Source organism: Rhinolophus sinicus, chromosome 16 (assembly GCF_057876585.1).
Source record: "Rhinolophus sinicus isolate RSI-liver-muscle chromosome 16, RSI-T2T, whole genome shotgun sequence".
NCBI classification, from domain to species: Eukaryota; Metazoa; Chordata; class Mammalia; order Chiroptera; family Rhinolophidae; genus Rhinolophus; species Rhinolophus sinicus.
The window spans coordinates 99,268,537-99,289,409 of NC_142516.1; the positions used below are offsets into that span (position 1 = coordinate 99,268,537).

General features: G+C 33.9%; 1 protein-coding gene across 8 annotated transcripts in view; it reads left to right on the plus strand.

Annotated features, from left to right (window-relative positions):
- Nucleotides 1–20,873, plus strand: part of NBEA (neurobeachin) — a 662,791-nt gene that overhangs the window by 568,125 nt on the left and 73,793 nt on the right. For all 8 annotated transcript variants that reach the window (XM_019736455.3, XM_074330023.2, XM_074330024.2 and 5 more), the window contains 2 exons: nt 7,439–7,579; nt 18,422–18,541. In XM_019736455.3, the coding sequence (XP_019592014.2) occupies nt 7,439–7,579; nt 18,422–18,541 (261 nt within the window). The remainder of the gene's footprint in view (nt 1–7,438; nt 7,580–18,421; nt 18,542–20,873) is intronic.

The window sequence follows — 20,873 nt, forward strand, 5'->3', positions numbered from 1 at the left end:
AACCAGATTCTTGATCAAACAGTGAAAAGGAGTTAGGGAAGACAAAAAAAAAAATCTGTTATTCTCACTCCCCAGAGGCAACTGTTATTATAGTTTCATATACAGAGGATGCCAAAAAATGTATACACATTTTAAGAAAGGAAAAAACTGTATTAATTATAATACTCAATATATACCGATAACAAAAGATAACAAGTCACGTTTGACTTCTGCAATTACAAGAGGTGCTCAAAGTACTTATCATCAGCGTCCAGACACTTCTGATTATGGCGAACTACTGCTTGAGCATAGATAACATCTCTTTAAATGTGTATACATTATTTTGGTACCCCTGGTATATTCTTCAAAAATTTTTCTCTGAATATTTGAGCAAAAATACATTATATATGTAATATATTTTAATATATTGTAATATATATTATATTTTAATATTGTAATATATTTTTATATTTAATATATTTTAATGTAATATATTAAAATTAAATATATAAATACATATATGCTAAACTATTAAGCAAATGTACATTTGCTTAATTAAGTAAATATATATATGCACTATAGGATTTATAGGGAAACATTGATAATGCTATATTATGCTGTTTTTGCAAATGGCTTTTTCAATCCTAGTACTAGTAATGATAATTTAATATTACTCCACAAAACCATTGGAGTTACCTTTGCAAAGCCTAACTCAGATCTTATTTCTCTACTGCTTAAAAACCACTCGCTGACTTTCCACTGCACTTGTTACAAGATGTATTTCATCACCCTTGGCTGCAAAGCCATGTAATAGGCCTCTAGCTATCTTCTCGCTTCATCTCCAAAGCTCTTACCCTTGTGTGCTATGCTTTGGTCACACGACCTTTCTTTCTCTTTTTTTGTGCTAGCTCTTTCCCTGTCTTGAATTGTTTTATTCCTGAATTTCATGTGACTGGTTCTTTCTGGTCAGTCACATCTCTGCTCAGAAGCTCTTCATGTGAGATGCCTTCCCTATCACCAAGTTTTGCTGTCCTGTTATTTTTTTAATTGTCAGTAGAGCTCTTACATCTGGTATTTTCTCATTTCCCTAACTTTTTGTTTAGATTTCGTCTGTACACACACACACACACACACACACACTTACACTTGAATGCAAGCTTCATGAGAATAGCAACTTCATTTATCTTATTCTAGGGTCTAGAGTAATTTCTGACGCATAGTAGGTACTCAATACTTATTGAATACATTAGCATGGAATTTGTTCAAATTTTTCAAATTTATGTGCATAATATACTGCAGTGTGAGTAACATTGTTTATGTAACTTCTCCCTTATTGGACATTTAGAATTTTTTTGTTTTGTTTTGTTTTGTTGTAAGGTTTTTGTTGTTTTGTTTTGTTTTGTTTTGTTGCTATTTTAAGCAATGCTGTGAGAAATATCCTTGTGTTTCATTCTTTCCACATTACAAATTCCTCAAAGTGGAAATACTGGATCAAAAGCAAGTGCACATTGAAAAAAATATTACCAGTTTGCCTCCACAAGAAATTTATACCTATTTATATTTCTTCAAACAGTATTATGACATATATTTTGCTACACCCTGGCCAACACTGAATATTGTGAAACTTAATAATTTTGACAATCTAATGAATAAAAATAGTTTTTGTTTGACAATATAAGACTTGCAAGTGTACTTCTGACTTTTGGTACAAGTCAACATAAACTCTTTAAAATATAAACTTTTTGTTGGCCTGTGTAACTGAGAAAACCAGGTGTGGGTCAGGAAAACTGGATCCAGGGCTCACCAGGATCATAGGATGCCCCATCTCTGGTGGTTTTCCTCACTGGCTTCATTCTCACACAGGCTTCCCTATGTTATAGCAGTGATGTCTTTGTAGCCCCACAAGAAAGAGAGAATGCTTCTTTTTCAAATAGTATCAACAACATTGCATCAGAATAACTTAAATCATGTGCCCATTTCTGTACCAATCTTAACAGCCATATGGATAGAATAAGCTGATTGAGAAGCCTGGATGACATGCCCACCAAGGGGGGTAGGTAATAGAGTCAGCCCACCTGAATGAACCAGGTCGACCAAGAATGGGGAAGGATCATAAAGGGACAGTAGTAATGCATGCTGAACAGAAAAAAAAAAAAAAAGTTACCCATTACATTGTATGAGCTGATGCTATTTTTCCTACATGTGTTGGAAATTTGCATCTGTGAATTGCCTGTGTTTCTCATCTGCTCATTTATTTAATAGATTGCTCATTGTTATTGATTTGTCAGAGCTCATTTTAAGGAAACTAGCCCTTTATCATATTGCAATAAATATTTTCCACTTTGTTGTCTTTTGATTTTGCCTAAGAATTTTGTCTAGAATTTTCATTCGAAAATTAAAAGTATTATATGTATAATATATATGATATATAAAATTATACATATTATACATGATGTATATAATATATAATATGTATTATATATATTGTATATAATACATATTATATATAATATATATTATCCGATCAATAAGTCTTCATTTATTCAGCGTTTAGTGTGCACCTAAAAAGAGCCAGGTACTGTATTAGGTGCTGAGATTTCAGAGATCAATAAAACATAGGACATTCCCTTGAAGGGCTAGTTTACTGGGTTAAAAAAAAGTTATAAACTTGCCTAACTATAACCAGATGGTGTCACATAGGCCTTCACAGATGTAACTTGAGCTACTTCCAGAAGAATGAATTCAAATTCCCTAGTCAGACAAAAAGGGAGGTAGGGAATTTACTTGAGCACAGAAGCATCTGCAGGTATGATTTCTACATCGTCATAACAGAGTTTTAAGAATGATGATATGTAGCTCATGACTGGAAAAATGAAAAAAGCAAGAATTCCTGAAAATTGTTCTAAGGATCCCCAAGCCACTGGTTATTCCAATGAAAGATAACAAGATAGATTGTTAGAAGCTCAGAAGTGTTAAGAGTATTAAGATAACTAAAAGTAGTACTTAGAAGGCCAACAAATCAATCAACTGTATCCAGCTTCACGCTGTATCTAACACAAAGCTTCAGCTGGTTCTGTGAAAAGGATCACAGCAATGTGACCTGGATTTGACTTGTCTTCATTGTCCACATCTGTAATGTAAGGCAGTTGGACCGTAGGCCTGTAAGGTTCATTCCATTGCTGAGGATCTGTGAGGAATAAGGAGTTAAGTACGCAGATATAGAAGAAAAAAATGGCATCAGAATTTCATATTTAGCAATGAAGAGGCAACCCAGTGTTGTGGAAACAGTGGAGACCCAGGTACTTGTGTTTCTCATCATGAAGTTAGGCTTTAATGAATACCTTGCCCACCTCAGAGATTTTGAAAATCAATCTAGAAAATGGATGTGGAAACAATATTTTATACAAATCTGTACTACCATTAGCAGTTGTAACAGCAATAGTGAAATCTCAATGTTATGTATACTCATACTTACAAGCAGAATCCTAATACTATGAACATCATGAGCATTTTTCAAGTTGTTTTTGATGCACGAGAATTCAGTGTTACTAATATTACATTAGTTGGTCCTCTGATTTCTCTTTGAAAGCCTTTTCTTATTCTTAAAAATTGTAATCTATTTTCATGGCATTGACCATGCCTCCAATCAGTCCACCCTTATTGTTGATTTATTTATTCAAATCAATCCGGCTTTGTGCTCAGACTTTTATATTCTCTAAAATCCTTTTAATGCCTCGTATAGTACCATTTGCCCAATAAGTATCTTTTAATTAAGTATTTGTGTTGCTCATTCTTTACTATCTTGTTTAATGTATATACCTATTCCATAAAAAGGACTTGATAAAACTTGTAAGCTTATATAAAATAGAAAAATATTAATACATCAAAGTACAGAAAGGGAAAGAAAATAGGGAAATGAAATCAAATAAAAAGTTAGCACTCAGAGCTATATACCATAAGGATTATAACCAGAATTTTTCTAAGTATATTCCAAGGAACACTAGTTGTATTACATGTTAACAGTTAGGAAAACCAAAAAAAAGATGAGATTCCAGTATAGGTAGATAAGTAGGTAGGTAGGTAGGAAAGGTAGATTGATAGATAGATAGATAGATAGATAGATAGATAGATAGATAGATAGATAGATAGATAGATAGATAGATAGATAGACAAATAGATACATAGATACATAGATACATAGATACATACATAGATAGATACATAGATAGATAAATACATAGATGATAGATGATAGATAGATAGATAAATAGATAGATAGATAGATAAGAAACACTGGAGTGAACAAAATTAAACAATTCTATTTATAATAATATCTTTCAGAGTCTTTAATATTGTAAATCTCTATAGCATCTGTCAGGATTTTTGTTCCATATGATAAAATCACAAGTTTTTTTCAGGAAAACAAAGCTTTCTGTGATACTTAAGCTGAGACAAATTTTTCTCTTTAATATTCAAAAAGGGGAAATTGAGTGGTAGAGAAAATCTTCAATATCACTTTTTCAATAGATTTAATGGTGTTTTATATAGACATGGCAATGTTACACATATAATTTTCCACCAATTTGATATTTAAATAGTGTTTTTGCAAGCTATGTAGGCTTATAACAGTTTTAGAAATTAAATTATAATAAGAAAGTGTAGAGGTAGAAATTTTATTTTTATTCCTGCATTGTTATTGGTATCATTTTCTGTTATCTGTTACAGTGTCAACTTGTAACATATAAAATCATAAAGTCAAAGTAATAATAAATCTAATAGCAAGAGCTAAAAAGTCAGTTACACCTTTTCATACAGAAACACCCAAAAGTCATAGAGATGCTCTGTCTAAATGCACCTCTTGTTTGAGAGAAAAGGAAACTGCTTTTTGCTATGGTAATTATGCTAAATATTGGAATGGGATACAAGATAAATTTATAAATTTCATTAAGTATAGTTTTACTTCTTCGTCAGAATTCTTACCTTACTCATTTGTTAAATTTAAATGGTATTGACATTGCATTATTTGCTCAAATTTTAAAAGGATACCACACTTAAGAACCTTATAAATTATGTGTAGGTGAATAGTTAGATATAATATGTAGATGACAGATAGATAGATAGATAGATAGATGGATGGATGGATGGATGGATGGATGGATGGATGGATGGATAGATGATAGATAGATAGATAGATAGATAGATAGATAGATAGATAGATAGATAGATAGATAGACAGATAATTCTGTTTGGCTTCAATAAGAAAATATGCCATCTATGATGAAACTCTCATTTCTCAAACAGACATTTTGAAGCATTTTTCCTTTGAATGATTTATTTCTTCTTGATTATTAGAAACAAAATAAGTGAAAAATAATAAATACAAACCAAATCATTAACACCTTGTTTTATAACATTCCTTTCTAAATGTATTAGGTAAACATTCAAACTTAGAAATGTATTTTAAGAAGTTACTAATGAAGGCATATGCAGGCTTTAATACTATGCAGCCATTTCCTGCAAAGTATTATTGTGTAAAACACTCCAATAAATGACTTTGATGAAACTTGAGTAAAATAAAAAGCGTAAATATTTACTTTATCCCTTTTCCAGTAGTTGAGGAGAAGGCTGGAAAAGATTAGCGAAAAGGCCATGTTCCTTTTACAAGAATGTCTTGTGAGGTCTGGCAGAACAAACAATAGCAGACAAGGTCAATCCTTAAGGATTGTGCAGACAAGTTATGCCTATGAAAGATCTTTTAGCATATTCAAGACAGAACAAAGTATTAAACATGTTAAATGCTGTGAAAAAATATACTTACAATATTGACTTAGAAAAACAGATATCTGCCACCTAGGAAAGTATAAAATATATACAGGCCGTTTTAAATGAAAAACTTACTATTTCTAAATTGTAACAAAACTCACATTCATTCCACTATAGTAATTACCTTTTTACCAAAAAAGTAATTAAAAATTTGTTTTAAATATTATTGATATTTTATGGGACAATTAATGAAATTACCTTGCCTTTTTAGATCTATTTAAAAAGATTTGAGGGATGGATACCAATGAGATTTAACCCAATGAAGTTTGGGATAAACATTTAAAAACATTTAAAAAGAGTTTTTAAACCAGTTTTTAAAAAGTAAATTATTAAATTGTTTCATCTTTGTTAAGTCATAATTAAGTTAAAGACAAATGAATATAATTAACAAATAATTTTAATATTCAGGATAAAAACCCTTGCAAATAAGAGTTTATTATGGAAATTCTAACAGACTCTTAACTGCTGACAACATTGTGTTGTTTAAATTAGTCCCCAAGGACCGAAAGAAAAAGCTACAAGCAATTTATAAATGAATCTTTCTCTCTTGTGTAACATTATTTGTCCTACTGAAACACTAATTTTCTACTACTTCTTTTGTTAAAATTAAGCCTTTGGGGGAGCTTCATAGTTAACTAGTAATATTAAATTTTAAAATAAAGGAGTTATATATTATACTTACTATCCATCTTGTGTTTTCTCTATAATCATTCATTTTTATAATATGCACCTAACATAAAGTAATGTAGCTATTAGGTATCATAAGAGTGGACTCCATATCCCATTAAACCAAAATGAGAGAAAAACTTAAGCTAAGGCAGTTTGCTATTAGAAATCATGAGGATTGTATGCTAGAAATTCTTTATTATCAGGTGTGCTAAGAAATTTGAGACAATGATCCAATTAACACATGCTTTGTTGAAAGAAAAAGATATATTGTGTCCTAGCGTTTTACTGTGTGCTCCAGTGCAGGGATTAACTTCATTGTCGGGGATGTGGGGGTACTGATCGAAAGGGTCTTAGTGGCCATCACAAAATGCTTTCCAGGGAATCTGAAATGTCAAAATTATTTCCATCAGCCTTTGACTTACACTTTAACTTAATAAAAAGAATATATGCTCCTTCTGTATAACAGAATGAAACTAACATTCCAACAATCCATGCAGGATTTCCTTATGGGTAATGTCTTTCGCATTCTGGGTGCCAGGCCAAGACAAGGTTTTCTCTAATATGGTTGTTATATGGTCAGTTGCTTCACTTCCTCATTAGATTTCCAGTCATCCAGCTAAATGTTCATTGTGGTGGTTGTTAAGTAGGCAGGAAAAATAGCATAAAAAACATTGGTTTCACCTTAACAGTTTAAACTGGATCTCTGATAATCCTGTTTACTGAAACTTTCAGTAAAATCTAGAAACCTTGCATATATATATATCACCTTATGGGGTGATTTTTATCAAGTGTAATAATTTGGAATTAATATCAAAATTAAATTTGGTAAAAATATAATACAAAATCGTTGATATGTGCTTTATGGTTAAAATGAATTAATAGTAAATGCTTTCAAGATAAAGAGTTATAATATAGAATGTCTAATATGACTGTATTAAACAAAATTCTTCTTTTTCTCTTTTTATAGCCGATCGGTGCTTTGAACCCCAAGAGAGCTGTGTTTTATGCAGAGCGTTATGAGACATGGGAAGACGATCAAAGCCCACCGTACCATTACAATACGCATTATTCAACAGCAACCTCCACCTTATCCTGGCTGGTGCGAATTGTGAGTGTCTTCGTTCTGTCACAGTTTGCCTTTAATTCCTCAAAGGTTTTAACATAAGTAAATTGAATAAAAATCAAATATACTTGGTATCTGTTTGTTTCTTTTTAATTAAAGTTTATTGGGGTAACAATGGTTAGTAAAGTTATATAGGTTTCAAGTGTACAATTCTGTAATGCATCATCTATATATCATGTTATGTGTTCACCACCCAGAGTCAGTTCTGCTTCCATCACCATATATTTGATCCTGTTTACCCTCATCTACCACTCCTCTTCCCCCTTACCTTCTGGTAACCACTAAACTATTGTCTGTGTCTATGAGTTTTTGTTTCTTTATTTGTTTGTTTTGTTCATTTGTTGTTTTCAGTTTTATATCCCACATATCAGTGAAATCATATGGTTCTCGACTTTTTCTGTCTGACTTATTTCACTTAGCATAATAATCTCAAGATCTATCCATGTTGTCGCAAATGGCACTATTTCATCTTTTCTTATGGCAGAGTAGTATTCCATTGTGTATATGTACCACATCTTCTTTATCCAGTCATCAATGGAAGGACACTTTTGTTGTTTCCATGTCTTGGCCACCTTAAATAAAGCTGCAGAGAACATCAGAGCACATATATCTTTACGGATAAATGTTTTTAGATTTTTTGGGTATATACCCAGGAGGTATTTGTTTTAAACAAAGGTTAGAGATCAATGAAGTAGAAATGCAAGATTCCAAACTCTAGCAAAACCTGAATCATTTTTTTAAATGAGTTTTCTTATTTTCAAAATTAGGTTAGGACTATAGACTATTGTGAACTTCTTATACCTAAACCAGTTATAAAAGGAACCAAGCTCCTAGAATTGGTCTTTCGTACCCATTGTTTCCTTTCTCACTGATTGTCACAAGCTGACACTCTCCCCAGCCGTCTCAACCTTGCTTCTTGGGCAATGCATTTTCAAAACAGTCTCTAAATGACTTGAAGACTTCTTTTTGTTACTTTCTCTTTCTTCTAAGGTATAAATATATTCAAGTCTCTTTGGTCTTATAAATAAATAAATATTTCCTTCCAGCCCCTCCCCCCACTCTGCAGGTACTTCCCACTTCCCTCCCTGCATCTAAAATGTACAAAAGCACAGCCTCTGCTGCACTGCACAGCACTGCGCTTGTCTCTGTCACCTCCTCGTCAGTCTTGAGCCTGGTTGGTTTAGGTTCCACACCCATCATTTACTGAATTGTTCTTATGGAGGTTTAAGTTAAGGGGGTAGAGCTTCCCGTTTCATACTTGATATATTTGAAGCATTTGACACCACTGCTCACTTTTGCCTTGAAATTCTTCCTTCTCATGGCTCCCCTGACAATATCCTCTCCTGGTTTCCTTCTTATCATCCCAACTGTATAAAATTTGTGTATCCTACCAGGTATTTCCTACCTGCACATCTCACCATACCTTAACATCGTTTCCAAAAGTGGATTCATCTCCTTCACAAATCTGCTGTGGTTCCTACTGCATTTCCTATCTCAGTAAATGGCAAGAGCACTCACTCAGTTAACTGCCTGGGGAATTTTCTGTTTTACCAGCCCCTTATGTCCAATCAGATATCACATCAGATAGGTCCTACCAATTAAATATCTCTACAATCTATCTCCTTTTCTCTATTAACTCTGTCATTTCCTTAGTTCAGTTTCCCATTATTTTTAATCTAGGTTATTGCAAAAGCCCTTAACTAATCTCTTTGCCTTTAGTTTTGCCTTCTTCAATCTAGTCTAGTAAAGGGCAATTACTGGAGCCAGATGACCTGATTTTTTATTTTTCGATAAGCAACAGAGGAATATTCTAGAATGCTAAATCAAATCTCTAAATCAATATAATCAATAATGTTTTTTATCCTTACCAAAATATACTTCAGACCACTGTGTTGCATGAGGCTGATTTGCCTCAGAAACACATGGTAAAGTGACATACACGAAAATGTGCACACATGGTGATGCATCTGCTATTTTCAAAGGTTGTTTTTTCTTCTGCCTAAACAGCAGCTTCAGTTTGGAGTTTTCCTCAAGCATTCTCTAGTACATAATGGGGAGAAATTGAATGTACTACAAATATGTAATATGACTATGTTTTAAGTAATTAGATAGACAATATACTGCAAACAATTTCTGTTATAAAATGTTTGTCAGAATTATGATTCCATTTAATCGAACTCAAATTTCATATTTGTCATAATCCTAAACAAACATAAGAAGTTTAGATTAACGAGTTTGTGAGAAAACAAACCCAAATCTTATTTTAAAAGATAAACTCTATAATTGTAAACTAAAGGAAAAGGCATAAGACTTTCTTTTATAGACCAAAATTATTAGTCTAATTTGTTCCAAAATTCACCTTAATTATGTGAACTTGGATTTTATTACAAATATGTTTCAGAGCTAGTTGTTCCGTAAGAAATATTTTTTTAACTCTAGCACTTCTAAAGTATAAGAAGTTCTATTTCTTTGTTTACTGTTAATTTGGGGGGAATATTAGATTTATGTAAGTACCTGTTTACCACTATAAACCAATCAGAACAAAACACCTTTAGTTTATGGGTTGTAATAATTTATTAACAGTCTCCAGACATAGGAAAATACTTCACACTCGCAGGAGACATAAAAGCTTTTCTAAATTACAAACACACATATAGAGAGAGAGAATTTATAGCTTCTATCCTGCAGTTTTAGCCACAGGTCAAAACTAAACACCGAAATACAAAAATTTGCCAGTCAAGATCCCCAGGAGCTAGTGCCCTTTATAATGGAAATAAAACATATTCTTATTTAATTTGGGCTCACAAATAGACAGACAAGAAAACAAAATGACTAATAAATTAGATTATCTGGTCACCAAAATGGTCAGACCATGAAACCAAATTCTTAATCATTACTGCCACCAGTGGGAAATGACTTACTAGCTGGGCATGTTATAAATGTTTTAACAAAAAAATCAGCAAAGGGAGTTAAAAAGGAAAAAAACCTAGAGAAAAAATGTGTCGGTAAAGTTCAAGTTCGTTTGCTGCTTCAGATTCACTCTGGAAGCTCAGCAATGGCGTACCTGGGCCTAAGCAGCCCCTGAGTGTTATTCTTCTTCAGCAGCACGGTCTGTTGGCTTCACCACTTTATTGCATGTGGACTCTCAGAGGCTCTTCCAAAACTGGTAGAAAAGGAAAGCTTTAGAAAGAATTTAAACCACAGATACTCAACCTGGGAGTATCTTTTTCATATCACCTCATGTCCCATCAAGGACAATCACTGCAAACTGACTCTGGGTGGTGAACACACAATGTGATATATAGATGATGTATTACAGACTTGTATGCTTGATACCTATATAATTTTACTATTCATTGTCACCCCGATAAATTTTAATTAAAAAAAAGACAATCATTGCTATAATGAGCCACTGTTGTGGGGGGAGTAAGATGCCTCTCTCAGGTATTTGGGGGACTAAAAAATAGTCAGGAACCATTTCTGAGGAACCATTATCAAGGAAAGTGTTTTGAGACTTAAACGAGAGTATATATATGATGTGTCACATATGTATCATATATATGGTAGTATTTTTAAATACAGAAAGTAGTATTCAATGATTTTGTGCAATCAGATTAGTCTAATGCCAGATATATAAGACTTATTTAAGTGTGAGTCCATAAAAGTACTTGTCAACAGCTTGACTTCAATTAATACTCTTCTATTTCCGAGAATGCAATACAAATTTGAATCAATGCAGGGTATGGCAGAAATGCTATGTATATATGGGGTCAGACAATTAAGTTCGAGAACTCATCCTAGAAAAAGTGCTCCATACCTCATTGCTGAATATCACTGTGGTCACCTTCAAAGCACTCCCCTTGGGAAGCTATGCACCGATGCCAGCACCTATCCACCCTTCAAAGCAATTTTGGAACTCTTTTTCTAAAATGGTCATCAGAGCTGTCGTCGTATTACCCTTGATGTCCTGAATGTCATCAAAATGCCTTCCTTTCAATATTTCCTTTATCTTTGGCTAGATCAGGTGAGTAGGGAGGGTGTTCCAATCCAGTTATTTGTTTACTGGCTAAAAACTCTGTCACAGACAGTGCCCTGTGAGCTGGTGAATTGTCGTGATGCAAGAGTCATGAATTGTTGTTTAACTTTTCACACAGCTTTTTCAGTGCTTGCAAATAGTAAACTTAGGTAAACTGTTTGTCCATTTGGTACAAATTCATAATGAATAATTCCTCTGATATTAAAAAAGGCTAGCAACCTTGTTGCAGTAAGTTTGTGAACTTAATTGTCTGACCTCGTATATAGCACAGGTACGTTTTAGTGCTGTCCATAGTGTGCTAAAGGACAGAAATATAATGCCAGCCACTTATGTAATTTAAAATTTCTAGTAGCCACATTTAAGAGTAAAAAGAAACAGGTGAAATTAATTCTAATAAATATATTTGTTAGCCCAATATACCCAAAATGTTATGATTTCAACATGTAACCAATATAAAAATTATTGAGATGTTTAACTTTCGGAGGGTGGGGATGGGGTTAAGTCTTTGAAATCCAGAATTAATATTATATTTATAGCACATTCAGTTGGAGCTAGCTATATTTCAAGTACTCGGTAGCCACGTGGCTAGTGGCTAATGTAGTGGACAGAACAGATCTATAGGACTGCTTTAATGGGGACTCATTCAGCCAACACATCCTGTGTCGTGCTATTACAAAGAGAAGTACCATAGTCTAATAGTTTTCTACATGTTTAACCTAATGGCCCAGAGAATTGTGATTTCCTCACTCCCATTGCAATAGAAGTTTATGAAGTAGAAAATGCATTAAAATTCATGTCACTAAGAATTTGTTCGTAAAAACAAAGTGCAGATTAAAGAGTCTGCCCTTTACCTTTCAAGATTTTTAGACCCAAAATCATTAAGCTCATTATTATTTTCAGTCAGTATATTTAGTATGACAATGATAATTGCTTTAAAATATGAATTAGCTACATACCTCATTATTTTAAATTAAAAATATTATATTAAACAAACCACCAGTAAAGTCACTGTCTAAATTACAAGACTCTGAAAAAACTGTTTTCTTGCTAGCTGCCATTGAGCAAATGATGAATAAACTATTTTAGCAGAGTTTGGAGTTTCTTCAGATATTAAGTAGTATAAAAGGACACATGTTACTTGGAATGTTTTTACTTTAAATCTTACTCAGCACATATAACACACACAGCAGTAATTAAATATCACTCTCTGACCTTTCATCCCTTAATAACCTATTCACCTTTTGAATTCAATATATTCAGCTTACCTCTAAAATATTAATTTGTCAAACATTTAATCATAATTCTTTTTATACATAATCATAATTCTTAGGAAGTTAAATAGGTTGTGCAACAGAATTAATTTATAAATCAGTTGTTTAGAATTTGGGACTTTCTTTATAAATGATGGGTTGCTTTGAAAGCCTACCTAAGAACCTGTTTAAACCATACTATATTTAAAAATACGTATTTATAGTGAAAAAATAATAGAAACACTTTTGCCAGTGTGGCATTAAAACCAAAAGATAATGCTACTGAATAAAATATTGTCACATTTATCTTGAATATTGATGCTTAAAGACATACATATTTGCTGAGAGGAAGATGAGGAATTGTTAATGAAAAGCATGGTTTATAACAGGTACATGGGTTAATTAACAGAGACTTAGATTCTAAATGGTACTCCTGGGCTCTTTCAAAAGCAATGGGAGGAAGCACATTTCTGAAGTTAGACAAAGCACAGTGGAAATAATGGCTCCTCCATTTCCCAGAATGAGATCTTGATTTTCTCAGATGTCAAACGGGACTAATTGTCCCTACTCTGAATGATAACAGTGAGGATTGAGTTAAGTGAGATAATACAGTGCGCAGCATAGAGAGGTGCTCAGTAATTCATAGTTCTCTTCCCTTTAGTACTTACTATGTTTCATATCAATTCAAAATATAAATCTTTTGTTTGATTTAGTTATATCCCAAGCACTACCTATTACCCATGAATGGGGTTTGTTTCAAACGAAATGAAGAGAAGGAAAAGAAGAAAACTTCAAGGGGGGAGGGACGTAAGCAAAGGTTATTGTGAGATGATTAATCAAAAAGCATGCAAGACAGAAGAATAAAGGAATTGGCTAAAGAGAAGAGGGGCAGGGGAATGGAGTAAGATTGCTCAATATGGAATTGGTCTGTAATCATGGAAAGGCAGGGAAGGTCGTTAGTGTCCTTCCAGGGAACTAAAGGTTATGAGAGAATTCAGTAGCACAGGTACTTCTTAGTGCAGGACAGCTTAGTTGTATTTTCTAGCACAGAAAAAGGGTTGGACGATATGCAGTGACCTTGGAGTGGATGTAACTAGGAGAAGGAAGCCATCCTTTTACATTACAGGACCTAACCTGGAGTTTTTAAAGCGCAACTAGTGCCAGTATTTCAATTTCATTTTTATTCATTTGTACATCTTTTTTCCTAAGCCAAAAGCTTTCTAGTGTAAGAATAAAATATCTGATATGGTGATATACACATAGCAAATGGTTCAATCCACATGTGTTTGGTGAAAAAATATACAAGTTCCTTGAGCTTCATGTAGCACTTGATTCTCTATGTTAGTCAAGCATGAGTCAAATGAAAAAGGAAGGCCTCGTGCTGTACCTTGAAGGTAAAAGGAAAACACATGGAGAAAGGTAATCTCCATGGTAATCAGAGCTTGAAAAATCAATACCCACTTATAAACAAATAGGTTATCAATTTCCATTAGTACTCTACCGTGTAGCAGCTGGAGGCCTTCAGGAATAATGAAAATTATATGTCAGTAATGTATGTAGTATGTGACCCTGAAACAGTTGTTAATCAGATCTCCTTAAAAGCTACTCAGAACAGTGAAATGTGGAGTTCTTGAGTATTCTCTGCTGTGAGGCGCCAGTAGGTTCATAAACTTCATGATCAGAAATAAAAGTGATTCTTCAATTTCTGATTGCTTTTCTCTATGCCCATCTGTGTTGTTCTTGGCATGTCTTTGTTAAGGGTGAAAACCAGTATCATTTACATCATGGTAGAGATCAGCTTTTAGTGGCTGATGATAAGTAAGGCTTTGCATAGTATAAATTGGTCTTCATTCACATCTTTTTAATAGGTTAAATACATTGAGATAAGTCTGATCCTTCTAAATTAATCACTGCCCACTATGTACAGAGAAAACAAATAATGATTGCCTTCCATCAGCATCCTAGAATAATGAAGAAGTGGATTGGAAGATACAACTTTTGGGTCAAACTACTGGTTACGAATGACAAGAAAAACTACATCTTACTCTTACCCAGCCATGTCCCAAAAGTCGCTTGCATGTTTACTAAACACTTATTAACATTTACTAGACAAACATTTATTAAACACTGACTGAGCCAAGTCCTACGCTTGGCTGAGGCTACACAGATGAGTAAGACCTAAGGAGCCTTCTCTCCCAGCACCCACGCGGGACAGAGGCCATGATGACAGATAAGATTGCTACCATGTTTCCCCAAAAATAAGACCTACCCCGAAAATAAGCCCCAGTTAATATCGTCAGCCAGATGGATGCATTTAGTACATTATGACAATGTTCCAGAAGAAGATGGCATTACTGTATTTCAATAAATGTGAATTGTTGTACATGAAAAAATAAGACATCCCCTGAAAATACTCCCTAATGCATCTTTTGGAGCAAAAATTAATGTAAGACCCGGTCTTATTTTGGGGGAAATACGGTATAAGACCTGGTCTTATTTTCAGGGAAACACGATAAGGTAGCAGCATGATTTTCGGGAAGATCATTCGCAGGGAAATCACAGCCAAAATCATTTTGGAGGATGACCAGTGTCCTACTTTCCATGACATTTCCCCTCAAACACCAACACATTTCTGGTAATACCCAAGAAGCATATGTCCTAGATTTCTGTAGCAGAAGATGAAAGTCTTCTTAGACATTTAATGATTGTTGACAAGAAATGTGCTGCCAATCTGGGCCTGAAGAAGGGTTATCTAATGGTGGTACATAAAGGCTCAGATGGGGACCTTCTGTCTATCATGTCCATCTCCATGCTCTTGGAGGTCGGCGGATGAACTGGCCTCCGGGTTAAGCATGTTTCAGGGATAATTTCCCTTCTCTAGGCAATGATCAGTTTCGCAAGTTCCAATATGCTAAACAGTACACTTATTTTTGCGTGTGTATGAACAGATTGAGGAAATCATTTGAAAAACCCGTATATAATAAAAGACATTGTTGCATGGTCTGAAAACAAAGGGAAAAAAAAGAATACAAAGAATAAGACCTAAGGAACTACCCTGTTTCCCTGAAAATAAGACCAGGTCTTATATTCATTTTTGCTCCAAAAGGCTCATTAGGGCATATTTTCAGGAGTTGTCTTATTTTTTCATGTACAACAATCTACATTTATTCAAATATAGTCATGTCATCTTCTTCTGGAACATCATCATAACGTACTAAATCTGTCCGTCTGGCTGACGATCTTAACTGGGGCTTATTTTTAGGGTAGGTCTTAGTTTCGAGGAAACACAGTAAGAGTCTGGTCAGGTTGTCTAGTGAACTGGCAATCTGGTGCAGAGCCCAGCCATGAATACTTGACACAGTGCATAAAGCTGGTGGTCATTTTTAGAACTGTGTCATGTATGATAAGATACTTCAAGCTTTCTCAATATCATTTAATCTTATATAATTCCCTTAATTACCCCCAAGGTATTGTCATCCCCAATTAACATAGATGAAGGAACTGAGATACTTAGCACAACTACTTCAGGTTAAGTTACTTGCCTAAGAGAGGTAAATGGTTCCACCAAGATTCAAACTTAGATCTGTCACATTGCATTTGATTTACCATTGCTACTTCTAGAATTTTTAGATCCCCACTTTAATTTAATTTAGTGATAACATAAGCTGCATCAACTACCTCACATTTAATAGTGAGTTGAAACTCTACAAAGCAAATTAATTAGTGAAAGACATCTCATAATTTTTGTTCCTAACTCAATTTTGGTAACATCTATTTGTCACTCATGTCACTTAAAATCTTAAACGGCAATATGGACTTCCTGGATGCATATCTGATTTTCAGGTGAATCAATAATACCCCCCTTACCTATATATTGTTACATCATTCTTCATCTTATCTCTTTCTTGATGCTTTTCTGTCATTCAACAGTGAACATGAAATATTGGTGCTACATTACAAACTTATAAAATTAATGACATGTAGCCACACTAGATTTCAGGAAGGTAGTGAGGAAGATAATATTTGTAACTGTGGCCTGACAGCTAGACCTTACGGCTAGTGGAAAAAAGAGTTTAAATTAGCAAAATAATGTTTTATAGGTATAAAAGAATAAACAGATTGTATATTAAAGAAAAAAACCTAAATATTTAGGAAAGATTTCTCAACAGTATTGAACCTATGTGACATGTCATTCATCCTAGACTTGAGTGAAGAATTGAACCATGGAAAAGGAAATACATATTTATCTTTGTTGTACTTAACTAAGAAATCCTTAATAAAAATGAAAGTTAATTAATCCTTTTAAATTTGGAAGCAGTTTGACAACTGCCATAATGCCTCGCTCCCAACATAAAAACTACAGAAAAATCACTAAGATTAAATAAATTCATTAGGACTTTGTGGTAAAGTTATTCCTAGGTTTCCTACTATGGGAATATGTCATAGGTGACAGACATCGTTATCTAAGGTAATGTCACAGAATACTAGAAGGACTAGAGTTTATCTAGTCTTACTTACACTTACTTTGTTTCATTCATCCCTTATACATACAAATTATACTTCTATGTACCAGCGGTTGTTCTACGTGTTGGAAACGAAACAGTGAACAAGACAGATATGGTATCTATTCATGCAGTGGGGGAAGATAGACAAGTTAAAAAGCAATTACAAAAGTGTGTGGCAAATGCTTCAGTGATATGTTTGAGGAAATATAGTTTGCTGTTTGAGCATACTGAAGAGCCTGGAAAAATCAAGGAAAGTCTTTCAGGAGAAAATGACACCTTGGCTGAGACTTAAAGGATGAAAAAAGAACTTAGCCAAGTAAGGATCGTGAGCTACAGGGAAAAGTTTGTACCCGGCAGAGGGAACACCAGGCACAAAGGACGAGAAGTGAGAGCACTGTGGCAAAACCTTAGAATGTGAACAAGTGAATGGAGAGATAAGAGTCGAGCAGATTCCAGAGCATTCAGGTGCTTTTAGGACAAACTGAGTAGTTCAGAGTTTCTTCTAAGAACTCTGAAAAGCTCAGGAAAGCTTGTAAGCAGAGATTTGCATTTTAATAAGATCCTCAGACCATAATGTGGTACAAGTACTTTAGTAGAATTTGACGGGTAATCCAAGATGGACGTTGCCTACCTCATTCCACAGTGTTGTGAAGATTTTCAGAGTGTTTGTCTTCTTGCTGTGTTATTATGTATGGCCTTAGTTATGAGAAAGAAAATCTGAGTTGTAAATTGACAATAATGCAAAATCATTTTTCATAAAGTCGCCGAGCACTGGAACTTCATCCTTTTATACATTAGAAGACTAAAGTCCAAGAAGCAAAATGACCTACTGAGGTTGCAGAATGACAGGTGACTCTGGCCCACGCAGGCCCAGACAGGCATATCAGGACTCCGTTGATATGGGCGTCTTTCCAGGACCCTGCACTATGTCCACCTCAAGAGGGTTAAAGAAAATCGTATTTTACAAAAGACTGAGGGCAACTGTGTTCAGAAGGGTCAAATTCTTGTTTCTTTTCTTTTTGTTTTCCTTGCATAGGAGCCTTTCACAACCTTCTTCCTCAATGCAAATGATGGGAAATTTGACCATCCAGATCGAACCTTCTCAGCAGTCGCAAGGTCTTGGAGAACTAGTCAGAGAGATACTTCTGATGTAAAGGTAGGCTCTTTTATTTATTGATATTAATTTAACTTCAAAATATGTTGAAATTTTCATATTTTAAAACTGAAGTGGGTTTATAAGACATTTTATACAGTAGCTTTTTAAAATTATGTGGTACATCTAACCTAAAAGGAAACCAAAGGAAATAATTTTGAGCATCATAGAAAATGATTCAGGATCCTTTATATTATTCAAATAAGGTGATTTCCTTATTTCAAAAAATTCCTATCCAATTTACATCGGATAATCAGGAGATGGAAAGAAAAGCCCATAAATTGCCTTTCCTGCTGTTAACTCAATATTTAGCCCATTCCATAAAACACAGCAGGAATTGAATTTGACCTTAATGTGTCATATTGTTATAGCTTGCCTAGCTTTGGGTTTACATAGCCTGGGGCAATTAATAAAGCATTAATGACAAGACCCATTTAAAATGTAGGCTCTTCTGTATAACCTTAGCTTTTACTTGACTGTGCCTGGGGGTACTATGCAACAATACACATTAGATTAAACCAATACACAATATCCAGGAACAGCCAGAGAGCAGAGCAATTTTACAGTTGGTAGCACTTAACTATTGTTAAATATAAATATTTGTTATTCATTTATATGGGCTTTTGTTTTTAAAAATAGTCGTATTCAAAACAATAAAATGCATTTGTTCTTTCATTTTTCTCATTTTTTCCCTGATAATAAGATTATATGATCAGGTTATTGCATAGGTATATGTGTTTCTTATTTTAATCCCTTTTTCTTCAAGGCAAAATTTTTCCTCTCACTGCCATTCATACTGTTAGATATAAAAATGGTATAGTATTATTTTGTTTAGGGTTTTAATCCAACAAAATCAGTGAATTAAAGTGAAAGTTATCATTTTTATATTTGTGCTTATCTGTTACAAACATTTTTAAAAGGCAGTTACAGTGTTACTGAACAGTAAGAAAAGTGGATGAATACAACTTTGTTGTTTTTGTTTTTGTTTTTTTGAAAGCAAAAAAAAACAAAGAAAATGGGTCCAAGGAGTATATCGCATCTATGTGTCTTATTTATAGTCATCAAAGTTTGCATAAATGAATATTAATTTATACACACAAGATATTCATATTTGGAAATAAGATAATTTAACATGAATCTTTACTATATTAAAGTTTTAATGCCCATGTTTTCCTCCTAACAGACTTAAAACTGAGGAATAAAATTCTAAAAGATCCAGAAAACATCATTTAAACTAATATACCACCACTGAAATCAGGGAGGGAGTCCGTTTGTTTTTCTTTTTTTATTAAAGTTTATTGGGGTGACAATGATTAGTTAAGTTACATAGGTTTCTTAATAAAATTTTGAGAATTTACAGGGAATGGGGAGCCCATGGTCTTCTAGAATTAGCATAGTGTTCATAAAAAGCATTCAACAAATATTTCATATGTGAATTAAATATTCCTCTCTACATTTTAAGGCATCCTATCCTATGTAAGATGATTTATATCTTAATTCAGAGCTATATCCATATTACATCAAACTCTTTCAGGTAAAAACACCTGCTCACTCTTGTTTGACATCCTCATGAAAAAGAAACTTGACTTTTCAACTTAATTCAAAGCCCACACATTACATCAGAGTCAGTCATTCTAATTTATGTATGTATATAAGAGTTTTAGGCTTTACTTTCTCTCCTGACCATTTTATTGATGCTTTTGATCACCAAATATCTGACCAAGTTACATGGCAATCTCTGACCACAGCAGGCTTTTCCCTCTAAAACTGCTGGGAGAATTCTCATATATGCCGAAACTCTTCAGAAACGTTTCCATTTTGTTATTGTGTTCTTTTGGCTCCTGGGGGCATATCATCAAGGACAAAGATCAATGTGGCTATCACTAATTTGGGAGGTGTTTTTTTATTTTTTATCCCCAAGCAGCCATACTGAATGCAAACAGGTACCATCCCCCACCTCCTCAACTTAATTAGTTCATAAGAAGCCCATTTCCACAGTTCAACGTTGCATGATTTGCTCTCATTTTCAGTTCTCTCCTGCCACCCGGAACCTTTCATATTTTATGATAATGTATCTTGAATATCTTTCCACGTGGAACCTTTCTTTTTTAAGTCTGCACTTTTCACACAGTGCAATAATTAGTTACACACTCCCATGGATGCATAGTATGTCTTTCTCTCTGATTGTTACTATGAAACAAAGCTTCAGTGAACATCCTTGCACAGACATCTTGATGAACTTCCTGTATATGTGTCAAGGATAATTTCTATTAATGGGACTGGCGGCTCAAAGGCTAGATACCTTTTTACTTTTGAAAGCTATTGCCAAACCAGG